This window comes from Syngnathus acus, chromosome 22, assembly GCF_901709675.1.
Source record: "Syngnathus acus chromosome 22, fSynAcu1.2, whole genome shotgun sequence".
NCBI classification, from domain to species: Eukaryota; Metazoa; Chordata; class Actinopteri; order Syngnathiformes; family Syngnathidae; genus Syngnathus; species Syngnathus acus.
Window position 1 is genome coordinate 9,715,997 of NC_051106.1, and position 17,694 is coordinate 9,733,690.

The 17,694-nt window shown below is 42.6% G+C and overlaps 3 protein-coding genes across 4 annotated transcripts; all 3 read left to right on the forward strand.

Annotated features, from left to right (window-relative positions):
* The first annotated feature begins 420 nt into the window (after positions 1-420).
* Positions 421-3,728, forward strand: atp6v1c2 (ATPase H+ transporting V1 subunit C2). Its single transcript, XM_037241721.1, has 13 exons — positions 421-549; positions 872-939; positions 1,100-1,179; positions 1,317-1,379; positions 1,498-1,592; positions 1,693-1,784; positions 1,851-1,946; positions 2,055-2,123; positions 2,205-2,297; positions 2,397-2,484; positions 2,693-2,790; positions 2,873-3,002; positions 3,389-3,728. The coding sequence occupies exons 1-13, from the start codon at positions 421-423 to the stop codon at positions 3,476-3,478; spliced, it is 1,191 nt and encodes a 396-aa protein (XP_037097616.1). The 3' UTR covers positions 3,479-3,728.
* Positions 3,729-3,878: 150 nt separating this feature from the next.
* kcnf1b (potassium voltage-gated channel, subfamily F, member 1b) lies at positions 3,879-5,718 on the forward strand. The gene has a single exon (XM_037242128.1). The coding sequence runs from the start codon at positions 4,016-4,018 to the stop codon at positions 5,348-5,350; it is 1,335 nt and encodes a 444-aa protein (XP_037098023.1). The 5' UTR covers positions 3,879-4,015; the 3' UTR covers positions 5,351-5,718.
* Positions 5,719-12,376: 6,658 nt separating this feature from the next.
* mocs1 (molybdenum cofactor synthesis 1) lies at positions 12,377-17,589 on the forward strand. Of its 2 annotated transcripts, none has more exons than XM_037240847.1 (11): positions 12,377-12,631; positions 13,460-13,568; positions 13,662-13,829; positions 13,948-14,112; positions 14,482-14,543; positions 15,204-15,315; positions 15,491-15,603; positions 15,817-15,927; positions 15,991-16,111; positions 16,178-16,225; positions 16,388-17,589. In XM_037240847.1, exons 1-11 carry the CDS (start codon positions 12,452-12,454, stop codon positions 17,194-17,196), a joined length of 1,998 nt encoding a protein of 665 aa, XP_037096742.1. In that variant the 5' UTR covers positions 12,377-12,451; the 3' UTR covers positions 17,197-17,589. The 2 variants fall into 2 exon arrangements, with proteins under 2 accessions (XP_037096742.1, XP_037096743.1); XM_037240848.1 differs by having other exon boundaries at positions 12,378-12,631; positions 16,178-16,243; positions 16,388-16,535.
* Positions 17,590-17,694: the final 105 nt, after the last annotated feature.

Here is a 17,694-nt window from a genome sequence, read left to right on the forward strand (position 1 = left end):
ATATGCTTACAACCTTTAGTAATACGCTTTTAAATTGATTTCAAACATTGAAAAAATAATGATCATTGGAACTGTATTGGCTTCATATGACTCTAGAGGTTTGTGGGCTGGCTGTAGTCTCTCGTGAGGCAAACTCTCTGAACACTTCACTGTGGAACACTGACACAGGATCCCAATGAAGATAACTTGAAGGTAAGAATTTTAATCTTAACATTTCTATTTTTGTTTGACTTTATTAAGACGTTTTCTAACAAAACAATCTAACTGAAAAGTATTAAAGCAAGTTTGAGTACGTGCTTTCCACATCAGAATCTGCATTGCTATTTTGCTCTCCATTCTCAATGTGTTTGCTTTGCTCTCTCCATCTTTCTCTCTCTCTCTCAATTTTTATTGGAGGTATTTAATGACGTTGTGGTAGTCATGCGAGACTTGCGGTTGATATCTGTCCCGTTGGATAAGACCAGTGTAAAGAGTGTTGAGAAACTTCAGCACATCATTGGCAAGACTAACCAGGCATCTTGCTACAAATTCACCATTCCAGATCTGAAGGTTGGTGAAGTATGCTTTGCATGTCGTTTTCTCTTTGTTTATTTGAGAAGAGTGAGGACAGTTGAGGATGGTTTGGTGTTTGGTGTCCTTCTCTGGTAAAGGAAAAAAGATCAGGTTGCTGTCTTCGGTTTGCTGCAAAATTTACATCTGACCCAGTTCACTCAAGGTGATCAATGAGTTCCTTAGCCTGGAGTTACATCTTAACAGAAACTTTTCTAATTCACAACTTGCTTGGTTTAAACGGCCAGACTCACAAAAAGGTACCGTGACATTTTTCAGAATACTCGTGTGTACTGGTTCTTTTTATGTTTGGTTCCTTTAGGTTGGAATACTGGACAGTCTTCTTAGTGTGTCAGATGAACTCTACACACTTGATGCCTTGACTGAAAGGTAAAAAAAAAAAAAAAAGTTCAAAACAAGCCAGTCGTTATCCGACAAATTGGTTAGGAAAACAACCCTGCTTCAAAATAGAAAATGGTTTCAATTCTAGTTAATATGGTACATTATCAGTGTCCGCCGTTCAACTCACACGCAATTCTTCTGATTGAAGTGTTTTGAACAAAACATGTCAGTGTATGAGAGAAATGATGGAGCAAGACAAAGTGATGGCAAACGTCTCAGCCGACGGAGGTGAGTCACACGCACGGCCACACCGAAACATGTCAATGTTGAAAAGGTGTTGAGTTAATTAGATGCATAATCACACACATACCATCTGGAGCTTATGTTATCATTTCATATTAATGTTACCTAATCCACTCCAACAGGCCAGAACACAAAGCCAAGAGACCTCCAGTCCCCATTTAAGGACTACATGAAGTCTCTGAGAGGTATTCATCTTCTGTTGTATGATGCCGTGCCTCACTGTGTTTACAGTGTGTGTTTACAACACAACAGCTTTTGTTACAGCAGCTAAAAAGATGTTGTCTTTCTGTATTTCTGTGTCAGTGGGCATTCTAAACTATGTGACCAACTTCCATTGGGACAAGGCCAAGTATCCCACATCACTGCCTCTCTCCAGCCTGGTAAACATCATCAATAAGGTACTCATGATGGAAAATAGCTATGAAGCAAAACGGATTCTAAATGAATAATAATTGCCTTACTGTAAAATGATTTATTTGCTCTGGGTGTTTATGTCAGGAGGTTTCACAAGTGGAAACAGAATTAAATTCCCGAGCTGCTGTGTACAACAGTGTAAACGCAAGCTTGCAGTGCCTGGAGCACACATTCGGGTAAGTGACATCATTTGCGGATGATACATCCATACATGTGTTTAACATCTAAATATCTATTTTTAGAGGGAGTTTGCAAACATGCTGCCTGAACGGTATGGTGAGGAGAGAAGATCTGGTGGTGTCAGAATACCTCACTAGTTTGCTGGCGGTGGTGAGCAGGTCAGCCAGATGACGGCCACTCAATACATACTTAAGTGATATGTTTCGCACTTCACCGAATGTGTTTTTTACGTGGCATTCTCAAATTCCAAATGTTTTGGATCCCAGGGGGGACTATGTGAATTGGGAGCGGAAGTATGAATCATTGTCAGAGTTTGTGGTGCCTCGGTCAAGCAGGTGAGTCAATGCACACTAAATATTTTTAAATCCTGTCATTTTAAATTGAAGCTTTCCAAATTTCTTCTGCATCACCATCAGGAAACTCTACGAGGACGGAGAACGGGGCATTTTTTCAGTGACACTTTTCAAACGAGATGTTTATGAATTCAAAGCCAAAGCTCAGGAAAGCAAGTAAGACGGACAGATGGCTGGAAAATGCAGTGGTAGAATAAACGGGTGTTATCTGTGTTGTTTACCATAGCGTAGTATGCAACCTATATACATACGTAGGTTCACTGTGCGCGAGTACTGCTTCAACCTGGAGGAGAAGCAGCAACGGGAGTGGAAGGAGCTCCATGTTCACAGAAAACAACAATATGTGAGTTTTTTTTATTGTCATATTTTGCACACTTCACCCTCCTGCGTTGATAATCAGTTTCTGTGCGCCAATTTTAAAGAGAATGAGAGGAGGCGCTCAGATTGGCTGTAAAGCAAGTCGGCTGTGTTCACGCCCACAACGGCGCAAAGCACCCATTTCTAACATGTTGGTCAAAATGCATTAACCATGTGTACTTTTCATCTTTCAGGGCGTGTTTGTGCATTGGCTGAAGGTGAATTTTAGCCAGTTGTTTATGGCCTGGATTCATCTGAAAGCCGCAAGGGTCTTTGTGGAATCAGTACTCCGGTGATTCATCCATTTTCCCATGTCAGGTTACGATTCATTTGTCGTTTTGAGTTGTTGTCCCCTTAATGATGTACGCCTCCAGGTATGGATTACCTGTCAACTATCAGGCCCTTCTGCTTCAGTCAGACAGGAAGTGTTCAGAGAAACTGAGACAAGAACTTGCCTCATTGTTCGTGCATCTTGACCCAACCGCCAATGTCAGCGAGACAGACGTAAGACACAGAAATAAGCCAGAGTGTCTTTTGAATTGTTGTCTCAAAGCGCATTTGGCAGCCTAACCCACCGGAGAATTCCCCGGTGGTCTGGATTATGGATTAGCCGCTCTCGGCCGGCCTACTAATTAGTTCATCCACCTCGCAGTTCTGAGGAGTGTACAGTACCGCGCTTGTCTTTTCTTTCGGTACTCCAGCTTTCTCCCATGTTCCAAAAACGTCCTTCTTATGCCAATTGAAGATTCTAAATCCATCGTCAGGTCAAGATAACCACAACGTCTGTACTTTGTGTGAACAGAACGTTATTTGAAAATACATTGTACAACCAGTAGCAATATTTTTTTTTGTGTGTCAGCTGATTTATGTGATTCATGTGTTTCTCTCAGGTGACCTGTGACATTCCAGGACTCTTCCAGCAGGAGTACTTCTCCTACATCTGCTTTTATGTTAACACCAACATGCTGGACTTCAGCTAATGATGAGAGGAACCAAACATGGACAATGTTCCAAAAAAGTTGAATTCAATCCATCAGTACATTTTGCACTGATCGCAATTGTGATCCACATGACTGTTTTGCTCGCCAACATTTTAGAAAGCCTTTAATGGAGAATTTTGCAGGCTTTCTGGTTTTCCTGGAAGATTTAGACACAGTAAATGATTATATGGTAGTATACTGAAGTCCAGTGTTCAAGAGGTGTCAAGAAATGTAATGCGGCAGCCGAGTGCTAGGGGGCATAACTTCTTTCCTCTACATATACCTGCTTTGGTAAATTAAACATTCAATCAAACGATACTCCATCTCTCTCGCGCTCGCTCGCTCTCTCTTTCTCTCGCTCCCCTCCCCTGAGCTCTCTTGCGCGTGCAAGAGGAGACACACGCAAGCTGTGTCATTCCGTCTGTCAGCTTTAGAGGAAAAATATGTTTCCCAAGTGATGTGCGTCCACCCGACTTAGAGCGCGTCACCTTTTGCGCCACACCGCATTTTGTCTTTTCAAACAAAGCATTGATAAGAATGTGGACGATTCCGAAGCCAAGATACAGAAGCAGTTCGTGTGGTGAGCCTGAGATCACTGTGAACATCGGCGGGGTCCGAGTGGTGCTTTTCGGGGACGTTTTGAATCGTTACCCGGAGAGCAGACTGGCCGAGTTGGTCAACTGCTCATCGGCGCAGAACGAAGAACTTATTTCGTCTCTTTGTGACGACTTTGACCCGGGGCAAAAGGAGTTTTATTTTGACCGAGATCCAGATGCCTTCAAGTGCATCGTCGATGTTTATTACTTTGACGAAATCCACATTAAGCGTGGCATTTGCCCCATTTGTTTCATCAAGGAGATGGAGTTCTGGAAAATAGACCAAAGTGCGTTGGATGAATGCTGCAAAAGTGATCTGAGCGAGAAGGAGGGGGAGCTGAGGGAGATAGCCAGCAAAGTCAAGGTGATTTTGGAGGACATGGAGGTGGACCAGAGTGCAACGGGCACTCAGAGGTGCCAGCGCTTGTTGTGGAGACTCATGGAGAAGCCTGGCTCCTCTGTCCCAGCGCGCGTCATTGCCATCGCGTCCTTCCTCTCCGTCCTGGTCTCAGCAGTGGTGATGTGCGTGGGAACCATCCCGGAATTGCAGGTAACAGACGCCGAGGGAGAGCTCGTGGAGCACCCGACTTTGGAGGCGATTGAAACGGCGTGCATGCTGTGGTTCACCGTTGAATACCTGCTGCGCCTGGCTTCCTCGCCTAATAAGTTACACTTTGCCCTCTCCTTCATGAACGTTGTGGACTTCTTGGCTATTATGCCTTTCTACGTGGTCCTCACGCTAACCTCCCTCGGCACCGCCTCCATGATGGAACTTGGCAACGTTCAGCAGGCGGTCCAGGCGCTGCGCATTATGCGCATTGCGCGTGTCTTCAAGTTGGCGCGCCACTCGTCGGGACTTCAGACTCTCACGTACGCGCTCAAGAGGAGCCTTAAAGAGCTGGGGCTGCTGCTCATGTACATGGGCGTGGGTATCTTCGTGTTCTCCGCTCTGGGCTACACCATGGAGCAAAGTCACCCCGAGACTCTGTTCAGAAGCATTCCACAATCCTTCTGGTGGGCCATCATCACCATGACGACGGTGGGATACGGAGACATCTACCCCAAAACCACTCTTGGCAAGTGCAACGCGGCCATGAGCTTCTTGTGTGGGGTGATCGCCATCGCCTTACCCATACATCCCATCATTAATAACTTTGTGGTCTTCTACAACAAACAACAAGTTTTGGAGACTGCAGCCAAACATGAAGTGGAGCTGATGGAGCTCCAATCGGATGGAGATGCACGCAGAAAAGAGAGCGACAAAGATGACCCCTAGAATGATGCTAATGAATAACATTTTCATACTTCAGTGGAAAGACATAAACAGTGTGAAATGTGAGAGCAGGGTTGGACAAACATTAGCCTGCCATCCATTTTTGAGCAGCTACGAAAATTCTATGAGCTTGTAATATAGGACTTTTGTTCGTGGGTGGCAATGCAGGAAAACAGGTTCATTGAACCTTTTGGCATTTTTGGTAGCAGTTGGCCTCTAAAATGTAGATGATTAAAGTTTGCATCACTTGCACAGCTGTTTAAAAAAAAAATCATACTATTCAAATATGTACAGTATATATACACAACATTTATTTACCTACACTCATGTACATGGTTTTAATGTGGCAAATAAATGTAAGGTGAAGAGTGTGAAAGTATCCTCCAATTTTTGTATACATATACCAAATTATAATGTAGGTCAATATTCCCTCATTGGTTACTGCATAAATTGCACAATCCCATTCAAGCAACATTGTTCTTTCACAGGAAAAAAAAGTGTGGTTCCTAAATTTTTTTTTGAATTATCACTGAGTTGGCCCTCTTCACCTGTCTATTGATATAATCTTAAATCCATGTTTATATCCAAACTTGTGCCTTGCGTGTCACACGTTCCGAAGCAACGTTCTGGGTGAAAGCGTCGTCCCCAGCGGGAAATTTATACACCCACACACACTCTTACCACATCACCCTTCACCCCCCCCCCCCCCCCTCCCCCCCTCTCTCTCTCTCTCTCTCTGCCGCTCATTCCTTCATCCCAGCATGACTTTTGAACTGGCAGTAATATGTAAAGCGGTCATATTTTAATACTCAATATTGATTAATGACCACACATGTGACATAAAGCAGTGTTTAAGCCAGATCAAGATTTGCTCATTCACGCTCAAGTGTGCCAGTGGTGTGAGGATGATTGACTTCAACCAAATATAGCACTTGATATGTTATGCATCACTGACCATTACAGATGAGTCATTCCTTTACTGTGAGCCACATAGCGTGGACACTAACTCATTGCAAACTGTCCATGTGCTGATTCTCACCACAAAGTACATCCACATTTGATCAATGCCAACCTGCAAACAAACATATCAATAAGAGATTCGACGAGGAGAGTTTTCCCACGATTCTCAAAGTCCTGAGCATGTGTGTGTGTGTAGGCGGAGGCCTGGGTGGAAAGGTAAATACCGATAATTAGTCCCCACTGATGGAACTGGGTGGGCTGAAGAGTTTGTAGACTTTTATCACAATTTAACATAACATGTTTTTTGTTTTTACATTCTGTCAATGGCGCATTATTTTTCCCCCCCACAACGTTTATGGTTTAATTGGCTCCACGTTAGAAACCAAGGGTCATATTTGATTCCGTCGCTGGTGGCAATCACTTGCTCTCTTTCTTTCATGACCAGCTATCGACACACACTAATGAGGAGCGCAAAGAGACAGTGGAAAGGAAATCCAAACAAATGACACAGAGGTCATTATGACTACATCGATATATTTGACTTTCTGCAGAATTCTATGCTGAATCATTTGGGAAAAAACTGTCGGAAAGCTAACGACAGTGTTTTGAAAAGGCCTTGCAAAACAATTCCGTGCAAATCTATTCTTCTAGTCTGGATTCTGTGACAAATACAAGGTGGTGGTTACATCCCAGATGTCAGACCTTCTCACGGCATAGCAATGTGCAACCTGCCTGCCAATAAATGCAAATAAAATCCAAAGAAAGCAATGCCAGAATGTAGCGAGAATCATCTGGAAACCCAGAATGTCACCAGCAAAGTATTCATCCGAATGTTTTCAGCAACCTATCTGCCTTTTCACTTTTATCATATTCTCTGAACGGATCCCTCAGCCGCATTAGTCCCCAGTTGTCATGGCACCAGTCTTGTGCTGCCATTATTCTGTCTCAACCAAATCTCGCTTTTAAAATGGACTCCCACATTGAATGCGCTCTTATTTTCTCTTTGATAAAGTTGACAGAGGGGGAAATGCACATTTCAAGAATGAGTCATTGCAGATATTTAGAGGTGATGTTGAAGTAGACCTGCGAATAGGAAATAAGCCTACCTGGAACAATATGAATCCACAATTATTCAGATTCATTCTTTCTATTTCTATCCTGCTTGTCCTCATTAGGGTTGTGCTGTATTGAAGTACATTTTGAACTGATTAGTCAGAGAGCCCATATTCAGCAAATGTTTATTTATTTATTTTAAAAATAGAGAAAATGCACATATGCGTAGGAAGAACATACCTCGCACCACACAAATGTTCTAATGCAAATTTGAACCCAAAGCAAAAACAAACAAAACACTCATTGTGATCAAGCGCACTTCAACACAACCACAAATGACCTGAAACATAAATGCAACGTATTTTGTCACTGTACAAATGCTGAAAGCCTCCCAATGAAATTGAGCTGGGACATATAGTACAGGGTTGAGATGCATGAAGCAAAAATGGAAATGGATGGAATGGTGAAGTCAGGACACGGACAGTACAATGGTTCACTTACCTGACCTCTGTGCTGGCAGCGTGGCTTCAATTACCGCCCAGTCACCGCAGGAAGGAAAGTGTGAGTGGCAAGCAGTCCACTATGTAATTTGCTTTTTTTCCCCCAAAGTCAGCGCTAAACTTCCAGCATGCCTGAGAAGAAAATGCAGAGATTGTAGCGACAGGATATCACATTTAAAATCCAATGTCAGAATAAAAATGGGTACATTCTGTCATTATGTTAAAACACTTTTTTTTTTTTCATTTCACCTTCAGAAATGGCAAATAAAAGTTATGACTCAGGAGGTTACTGCAATTTGAAAGGCATCATTCAATTTGCGTGTTTGAAAATTCATCCTGGTGGCTATGTCCATCTCATCACCACCTTTCTGTGGTCGTGATGAAAACGCAGCACTTAAACGTGTCAAACTTTGTGATGCAACTCAGGTTTCAATGTACTGAAGAAGTAGTGCGGAATAAAATGCGACAAAAAGAGTCTCAGACACTTGACTTTCCTTACACGAGTATTAAAAACAGCAAGCACAATTATCGACGTGGAGAAAAGCTTTGTAAGAGCAGCAGAAAGGTGACATTTCAAACATCCCCATTTTTCCATGCAGAGCGAGCACTCAGCCCCGCCCTCCAAGTGACTGCTTTGTATCCCCCCCATTTAGTCACAGCGTGGTTATTCTCCAACTGGGCACTCTTCATGTTTCCCTCATTGACTTTTGCAAAGCACTTACTTTCTGCAAAGGCCCCAGCTGGCTGGATAGCCGTCTGAAGAACTTGCTTTATGGCAGGCTTTGCGAAGGTGAAATTTGAAAATCCAAATCTCGGGGTTAAGAAGCAATACTCACAATGATGTATTACCTTCATAGTTGAGCTGTTCTGTGCCGCGTGACTATTAAAGATAGTTTTTAGGGAAAGCGCCAAGGACATGAGGGGAAAGTCAATCACATGGTTGAGAGGACTTCATTTTCTTTTTTTTTTACCCCTCTTTAAAATGTCACTGGCTGCAGTGCAGCTTTGAGTAAAATCTATTTCAAATCATGGTTCATGGTTGTAAGCTGTACAAGATATGTCAACGCCTCAGATAAAACAAATTTGGCAGAAAGGTTTTCCATACGTAAAAACGGATCAATAATATGACGACCAGGCGAACCTAGAGAACGATACTCTCGAATATAATTTGTTTTAATTGCCAGTTTGCTCCTCGGGTCGGGTAATTGCTGCAAGACTTTCGCCGCAGCAAACTTATCCTGTTTGAAGTACTCATCTAGACTCCTGGAAATGAGTCACTGCTCAACTTGCCCTCCGTACCATACGCCAGTGGGGAGTACGGCTACTAAAACGAAAACAGTGTGAAGTCAAAACGAGCCCCCGCAAAGAAAGGAGACATTTGATTTTGTTTCTTTGAATCAGCACTTTTTCACTAAGCTGCTGAAGTTTGTGAGCGTATCAGAAGTTTATGCCAAAAGAATGCAGCTCTGCTTACCATGTCAATGATCCAAACTGTAATGTCACTTTGGGCTTGTTTGCAAAGTTGCTACAAGGCCAAGTCATTTTTCCATAATAACAGTAAGTATTCTATTTGTCTGGTGCTCATGACTTAAGGAGCCGATCACGGTCCTAAACGGCCAAGGCAAGGTCATACAATAGTTAAAACGCATTTCAGCATTCTAATGAGCCTCGTCTGCATTAAGCCCTGGTGGGAAAACGTGCAAAAGCCAAATTAAAAGGCAAAATAGCTTACAAATATTTCCATAACTGCATTCTCAGCATGTCTTTGAATTCTAATTAGCCAGGGCTTACATCTTAAATATGAAGGGCAAATGGTCAAAGGATGCTGGCTGATGCTGGGGATCTTTAGAATTCCTGTTTGATACAGTTTTTTTTTTTCCTTTGCTTTCATGATTTATTCATAGTGCAACAAAAACATTTCCTCCAAACCAAGTGCAGCTGAAAGGCAAAGGAACGGTGGAGTTTAGTCTCCAAAGAGAGTTCGGTTACGAATCCAGAAGATAAACTTGAATTATTCATTCTACCTTTTCATTAATCTCGGAGAACTAGAAAGTGGCTCACCTCCATGTGCAGGCGGAAGTTAATAATAGTTCCTTTTAACGGAAGCAGACCATGACTGAGGGAACAACTTGCCAAGGGTCAGCACAAAGGTCAATAGGTACTGCCTCACCTATTATGGCTTGCAAACAACTTTGCTCAGGTGGAAAGCCAAGTCCTTGGAGGCAAGCTATTCATCAAGTGAAACGGAGTGTTCTGAGATGTCTTCAAATGAGTGAAATCCATTTTCAAGTTTCATCAAATCATGTCTTTTTTAAAAAATAGGAAAGAAAACGGTGCAGTATGTGACATTTAAATGTCAGCCTTAAGTACATCACATATGACAACCGTTTCCTGCCATTCTTCTTTTGTTACTTTGAATTGACCTCTTGTACAGTCCACAATTATTTTAATTTGAGCTAAAGTGTATTTTTGTTTTTCTGCTAACTGGCCACAAGAAAGTTTCAAAAGATGGTTGACCTCTTCAGTGGGACAAGTGAACTGATTCTGCATGCTACTGTTTGTGTATAGCAAGTGAATTCAATTCCTCCAGCATCTATTGAGGGAACTGTGCAATATACAGCATGGAGTGAGATGGTTATTTATTCACAAGGACAATGCCACAGAGGCCTGTTCAATTTTATGACTGTTGCTGCCCTCCTCTCTCGTTTTGTTGCACTTTTTCTTTGTGAGCTGTCCCCAGTGGCTAACACGCACTCTGGTGGAGAATTGATTACAACTTGAGGATTAGGCCCGACATTTGCATGGTGACCACATGTCCTTGAGCTGGAGCATGTGGCCCAACAGTGCTTGAAGTTAAAGAACCACAGTCAACATAGATTATACTGTATGTGTTTTTGCCTGCTGGGTTATTTCTAATAAGCATAGATAACCCACCCAGGATTCTGGGAAAGTGGAAGTACTTTAGAAAGAATGTAAAGGTCAAATTCATAGCAGATGAAGCTGCATTTATTTGAAAGGTCAATATATCCATTTTCTATACCGCTCGTCCACACACCGGTCTGCCATGTGACAAATATTGACAACTCTTCCCAAATGTTACGTTTTGCATGATCACAAAAAGGTTGCTCAATCTTTTTTTTCATCTATTTTATATACCCAGGTTGTACACATATGCTCTCTGGATTAAATTTGAACACATTATATACAATTCAAGATAAAGAACTTCATAAAAAAAAAAAATACTACTCCTTTCTGTTATAAATGCTCCATTCTGTCTGTCCACACATCAAAATTATCTTTCAAGTGTAGCGAGGGAAGATAAAAATGACCACCACCGTGCAGAGAAAAACGGAGAAGGCTCGATGCAACCCAAATGGAATGACAAATGTTGATGACTAACGGCAAAATAGCCTCCCAGACATGCGCCACCTGCTTACCAGGAGAGGCCCACTGATGCCAGCACCACAGGGATTGTGTGACTTCGCAGCAAAAATAAAGCAGGTCTGCAAAAAGATGGAGCAAATGTTTGAAAGACAGTGGTGCAGAAATATCGAATATGTTTATGTTAAATATTTGTAAATCGTGTCTATCAGAATGATCAACTCTATTTTCACGGCAGACCTCCAAATTTGTCTGCCTGCTCCTCGAGCAATTTCACTAAAATCACGTGTCATAACTAAAGTCAGCTCCCAGCTGGTCAAAGGTCTATTCTACTTTCAGCCATCAGGTTATCAGGTGTGCCGGGTTGAGTCAAATAAAACGCCACCATTGTCGCCAAAGCGCACTGCATGGTGCAGCGTGGGCTACTAAACTCCCAAATATGCTAAACTAAGCTTGCACCAGCATGAAAATGAAGATGCACCAGTTTTACGCCCAATTGCATGCTTCGAAGTCAACAAAAATAAAGCCCATGATGTGTTAACTGAATTATCCAATTTTGCGTTCCAACTTGAATTGACCTTTTTTCTTTGAAGGACCCTTGTGAGTCTATTATTTCGGGATTTTTTTTTCTCTCTCACAAATTACAAGCAGCTTTAAATAACGGTTTAATTGCTATGTCCCTATGGGATCATTAGCAATGTCAGTCCAATGACTCAGACAACCTAAACACTTTGTGCTGCTTGCCATGTGTGATCTTTGGGTGGCGGCCAAATGATGCACTTGCGTGACATGCAAAGATACATGAAGAGATAAAGAATAATTGAGATGAAAAGCCTGCAAGTGCTGAAAACTAAATGATCTACTGCCATCTAGTGGACATAAGCATAAACTTCCATTTTACGTTTGTGGGGACAATCTCTCCCCTTTAGTGAGTGCACAGTCCTATTCAGACAGACTCCTTAAAAAATCTAGTCTAAATTCTGGACCATCATCTTCTGTCAAACACGTTTTGTGCACTACAGTGTGCAGTGAAGGTTCACTCCGAGATGGACTACAGTTCCCAGGGTGCAAGCGTTTGTGACGTCACGTGCTCCCATTGGCTCCCAAATATGACGGACGACCTTTGCTCTTCCGTCCTGGCGTGTTTATCTCGTGGAGACTTTCACTTCAGACTTCTGTCAACATATGGAGACAGCAGAAAGATAACGCCATGGCGTCGACCCTACGTTTTGGCTTACAAGACACACACAGGAGTGTCCGAAAACTCTTGATTCAGTGCCCGATCGGAGCTGGTGGAAGACCTTTCTCTAGTGCGACTTACAAAAGCGAACTTAATTCCACAATAGCTTCCCCTGACTTTAAAACATCTGCAAAAACTTTGACAAGACAGGTAATCTTATTATTATATTATTCATATTTAATTTTCTGGAATAGTTGCAAAGGCACCATTTGAGATAGGTGGGGCATTATGGCCTATTAAACCAGTACAAAGGTGTCGTTAATGATCGCTCTAAATACTTGCGACAGTTTTATCTTGAAAATGATCTTTTTTAAAATGAGTCTTATGTAATATGAATTTATTCTCAGAGAAAACCGAAATTGTGATTTCCGTTAAGTTATAATCAGAATTAAAAAAATAAATAAATAAACGTGTGTAATGAATGAATATAGTGTACATGTTTCACTGTTTTGAATGGTATTACTAGAATACTTTTCCATGATATTTTAATTTGAAATATCAGAACTTAATTTTAACTTAATTTTCTTTTTTAATGCTGTGTAGTCAGAAAAAGTCAAATTTGTAGCCAATAAAAATAATGAACTCAGCATTTACACACTTAGAACCAAAGTTAATATGATGTTGATTTAGCTGCCGTTCTTTGTATAACTACTCATTTAAAATAGGATTTGTTGTTTTGTCTTTATAAACAAAAGTGGAATTGCTTTGACAGGAGGTGAATGCATAACTAAACGACAAGTCTTGTGTTTGACTTTACAAAGCTACTGTACATCATTATTGGCAGGCAAGGCTCACGAGACTTGAGACCTTGTGCAACGTGACTTCCTCGGGAGGGCCGTTTACCACTTCGAAATGATTAGCCAGCTTTTTTCTTCAGCCAGCTGTCGTAAACGCAATGGCCAATTTCCGTTTCGAAAGCAGCATGAACTATTTGTACATGTACTATTTATTACTACTTGTCAAATGACTTTTCTTTAGGAGAAGCTTGGGAAGAACAACATTCCCTTCTCATCGTTCTTGACGGACAACTTTGGCCGGAGACACAATTACTTACGTATCTCCCTGACTGAGAAATGCAACCTGCGCTGTAAGTCTACCTGCCAGCCTGGAGCTTGCCCAAATTTACATGAAGACAACTCAGACCATGAGAGACAAAAGACAATGTCTCGATCATTTTCAGGTCAGTACTGCATGCCAGAGGAGGGTGTGAAACTTACACCACGAGGCCAGCTTCTGTCCACTGCAGAAGTACTGACGCTCGCTCGCCTCTTTGTCAAAGAGGGCGTGGAGAAGATTCGTCTCACTGGAGGAGAGCCGCTCATCAGACCTGATGTGCTGGACATCATTGGTAACACTTTTTGACAAATAATTGGAGAAGTCTTGAGGGTATAGACTCATTTTGTGATTAACCATGCAGTTCTTTTTTGATATATTATTATTTATTTGATTTCTTCTCATCTGTACAGCTGAGTTGAGAAAATTGGAAGGTCTGAAGAGCATCGCGGTGACAACAAATGGCATGAACCTGGCCAAACTCTTGCCTCGACTCAAAGATGCGGGCCTGGACCTGATCAACATCAGTTTGGATTCACTCGTACCTGCCAAGTTTGAATTCATCGTCAGGCGAAAAGGTCCGCTTGCACTTTGAAGTTAAATACGAGACTGGTGAGGTTTAAGATGGGCCATTTGACACCAGGACTCTCCTGCTACATTTCTCAATTGTTTTTGGCTCCAACTATGTTGAAATCCACTCTATGAATCTATAAGCGGTTTCTGCCGGATGTGGATCAGTTTCACTTTGACAGCAGGCTCCGCTCTGTGTGGTGGGCGTACGGATGGAATGCACAGATGGAGCAACCGAGATGGAGAAATAAGGAAGAGAGAAAGTTCTGGCAACTGAACCATTTTGCTTGCTTTTTCTAATCCTTGAAAAGTTAACAGACTGCGTTAAGACTGATAAATGTCTCATGATGTTCAACTTTCCCCTTCTTTTTTCACAGGTTTCCACAAGGTCATGGAAGGCATTGATAAGGCCATTGAAATGGGCTACGACCCAGTCAAGGTGTCGTGTCGTTTTTCTTTTTCCCTTTCAAATGCACTCAGACAAAACAAGGTTTGAAAAGAAATAGAGGGAAAACAGAACAAAAGAAACAAAAATGCTGTGATGAGGTCTGCTCGTCTGAAGTTGGATAAGGTCCTATTTTCTTTTTATTTAGTATTATATTTTACTGGGCTCTCATTTTTCAAAGGAAAAACTCCTGCACACTATCTGACACACTCTTTTGTCCTTTAATTCAACACTTTTGAGTCACAATGACCTTCCTCAGCCTGAAAAAAAAAGAAGGCTGTTTTGAAGCGGTCATTGGCTGGCCTGATGAAGGTGGCTGTGACCCAAACTTTGGTTTAAAGGACTAAAGAATGAGAGTGTGCGCCAGAGCTTTTTCTCTATCATCTCTGACTTTTCAAATGAAAAAACACATTTGGTCTAATATTCAATAAGGCAAACTAACAATGGCTCTTTTATAAGGGCACTCGCTATTGTCTACTTGCGTCATTTAATGTGCGCGTGGTTGCATGCGACACAACGGACGCTATGACTCACTTCCCGTCTCGCCCGTGGAGAATATGCAATTTCAGCGATTTCATTCATCGGCAGTCGAAAAACAAAAAGTTTTGGATGGACACCTGAGTGGCGTTTGTTGTGGTGTGCAACCTGCTTTAGGTCAACTGCGTGGTCATGCGAGGCCTGAACGAAGACGAGCTGCTTGATTTTGTTGCTTTGACAGAGAAGAAGCCTTTGGAAGTGCGCTTCATCGAATACATGCCATTTGATGGTTAGTGGACTGGCTGAGATTTTGCATTTCACCTACATTTTGTGATTGGCTATCATGTCTGAATTGACCGAGCAATCAATGACATGTAGAGTGAATAGAATTGCAATTTTTTAAAAGAGTCAAAAATGTTCTTTGCCTAAATCTGGATTAAGTGCGTATCTTCTTCTGTTTGCAGGCAACAAATGGAACTTTAAAAAGATGGTGAGCTACCAGGAGATGTTGGATCATATTAAGCAGCAGTGGGCCAACCTAGAAACGCTTCCAACCGGACACTCAGACACAGCAAAGGTCATCATCATCATTTTCAACTTCTCTTTTTGATTTTGTTTTCACTTTGTATTGCTGCCCTTTTTGTTCAGTGCTTTGAGGCTATCGGATCGGGCTAGCCGAAGCGAGGCACATCAAACTTTGTATATATATAATTGACTTCATATATGATGAAGCCCCCCAAAAATGTTTTGCTTCGTCACGACATCCTCTTTCTCCGCGGTGTTCCAACAGACATTCAAAGTGCCCGGCTTTAAAGGACAGCTCGGCTTCATCACCTCCATGTCGGAGCATTTCTGCGGCTCGTGTAACCGCTTACGCATCACCGCAGATGGCAACCTCAAGGTAAAAAGCGTGGGGATGCTCATACTCTACAAACGCTTTGATGTTTCTGCCATGTGTCCTCAGGTGTGTTTGTTCGGTAACTCCGAAGTGTCCCTAAGAGATGTTTTGCGCTCCGGAGCGTCAGATGAAGAGTTGCTGCAAATAATCGGCGCTGCTGTGGGCAGGAAGAAGAAACAACATGCTGGTAAGAACTTGTCTTTTTCACTTCTGCTCTTGTGTGGTCGGTGTTAACAGAGTGACTGCTTTTCAGGCATGTTCAATATCTCCCAAATGAAGAACAGACCTATGATCCTCATCGGTGGGTGATACGGCAGCTGTACGTACAAACGCACACTAGTCTGTCGTCAACTCAGATTTTCTCTCACCCCTTTGAATCAATGTCCACTCACAACATTAGGTTGTAGAGGCCTGTAGACTTCAGCTGAAGGTTATCTTTATATGACACTTTTTCTTTTTCCAGGCAACATACAGGCGGACACTAACTGCTGTTCAACAAAAGGCATAAATGGCAGTTTCAATGAGAAGAAACAGAGAGCAGCCTTTATCCAAGTACCACAGCACTTGTCTGACTTTATCGGCGGTCAAACTGCCTCCCATTCTCACCCTAACGCTGTGAGTTCCAACCCCCAGACAAAGAATCTTAGACCCTTCCCCAGACACCTACTAATGAAGGCCACAGTCAAGTGTACACAACAGAACGTTCAACAATATCACAGTAAGACTCCCAGCCAAGAGCTCCAGCACGCACAGTCCGCGAGTGAGACAGGTGACCCTCGCCTGGATGGCACCCCAGAAGCCCAGCTGACCCACACAGATGCTCAAGGCCGAGCAAGCATGGTGGATGTTGGCAGTAAGTCGCCGACGCGCCGAGCAGCCCAGGCCCGCGCCACCGTCCTGTTGAGCCCCGTCGCCTTCGGGCTGCTGCAGAAAAACCAGCTGGCTAAGGGCGACGCCTTGGCGGTAGCCCAGTTGGCCGGCATCATGGGCTCCAAACAGACATCAGCCCTCATCCCGCTCTGTCACCCGCTCCCGTTAGACCACACCTCGGTCACCCTGGAACTGGAGCAGCGGCGCAACGCTGTGGTGGTCACGGCATGCTGTCGCACCACCGGCAGGACAGGGGTCGAGATGGAGGCTTTGACTGCAGTTTCCATAGCAGCGTTGACTATTTATGACATGTGCAAGGCTGTGAGCCATGACATCACCATTACTGACATACAACTACTCAGTAAAACTGGGGGGAAGAGGGACTTTCTACCAAATACATGATGAAACATGTGAGATTTGTTTCCTGTGAGGTCTTCCATTATGCAGCGACTCCTCGTTGACACTGGTCCTTAAATTGACTGGACTTTATTTTCCCTGTGTAAAAGCTCAATTGATTCTAGATGTAAGAGTTTTTAAAATATGTATTAAATTTGTCAACCTGAATATTGTACATTATGTCTTTAACTACAAGAGAAAAAATATTAGAAACATATCTTATACACCTGAAGCCTAAACCAACAAACTGGTTCAACAGATTTGTGTTGCCGTCTTACACTCTGACCACTGGGTAGCGACAAAAGCTCCCAAAGAGCTTCTCTTCATGCTTTCTTCATTGCCAATCAGCCTTCAAAGTGTTTGTTGATTTGATAAGTGCATTAAAGCTTACAGATCACATTGTGTCATCTCAAGCTTACCTTTTTACTGTGTCCGTCCTTTCCATCGATTGAAGGAACCGAACCATCAACGAAACAGTCTTTCGGCGAATCCTTCTCAATACTG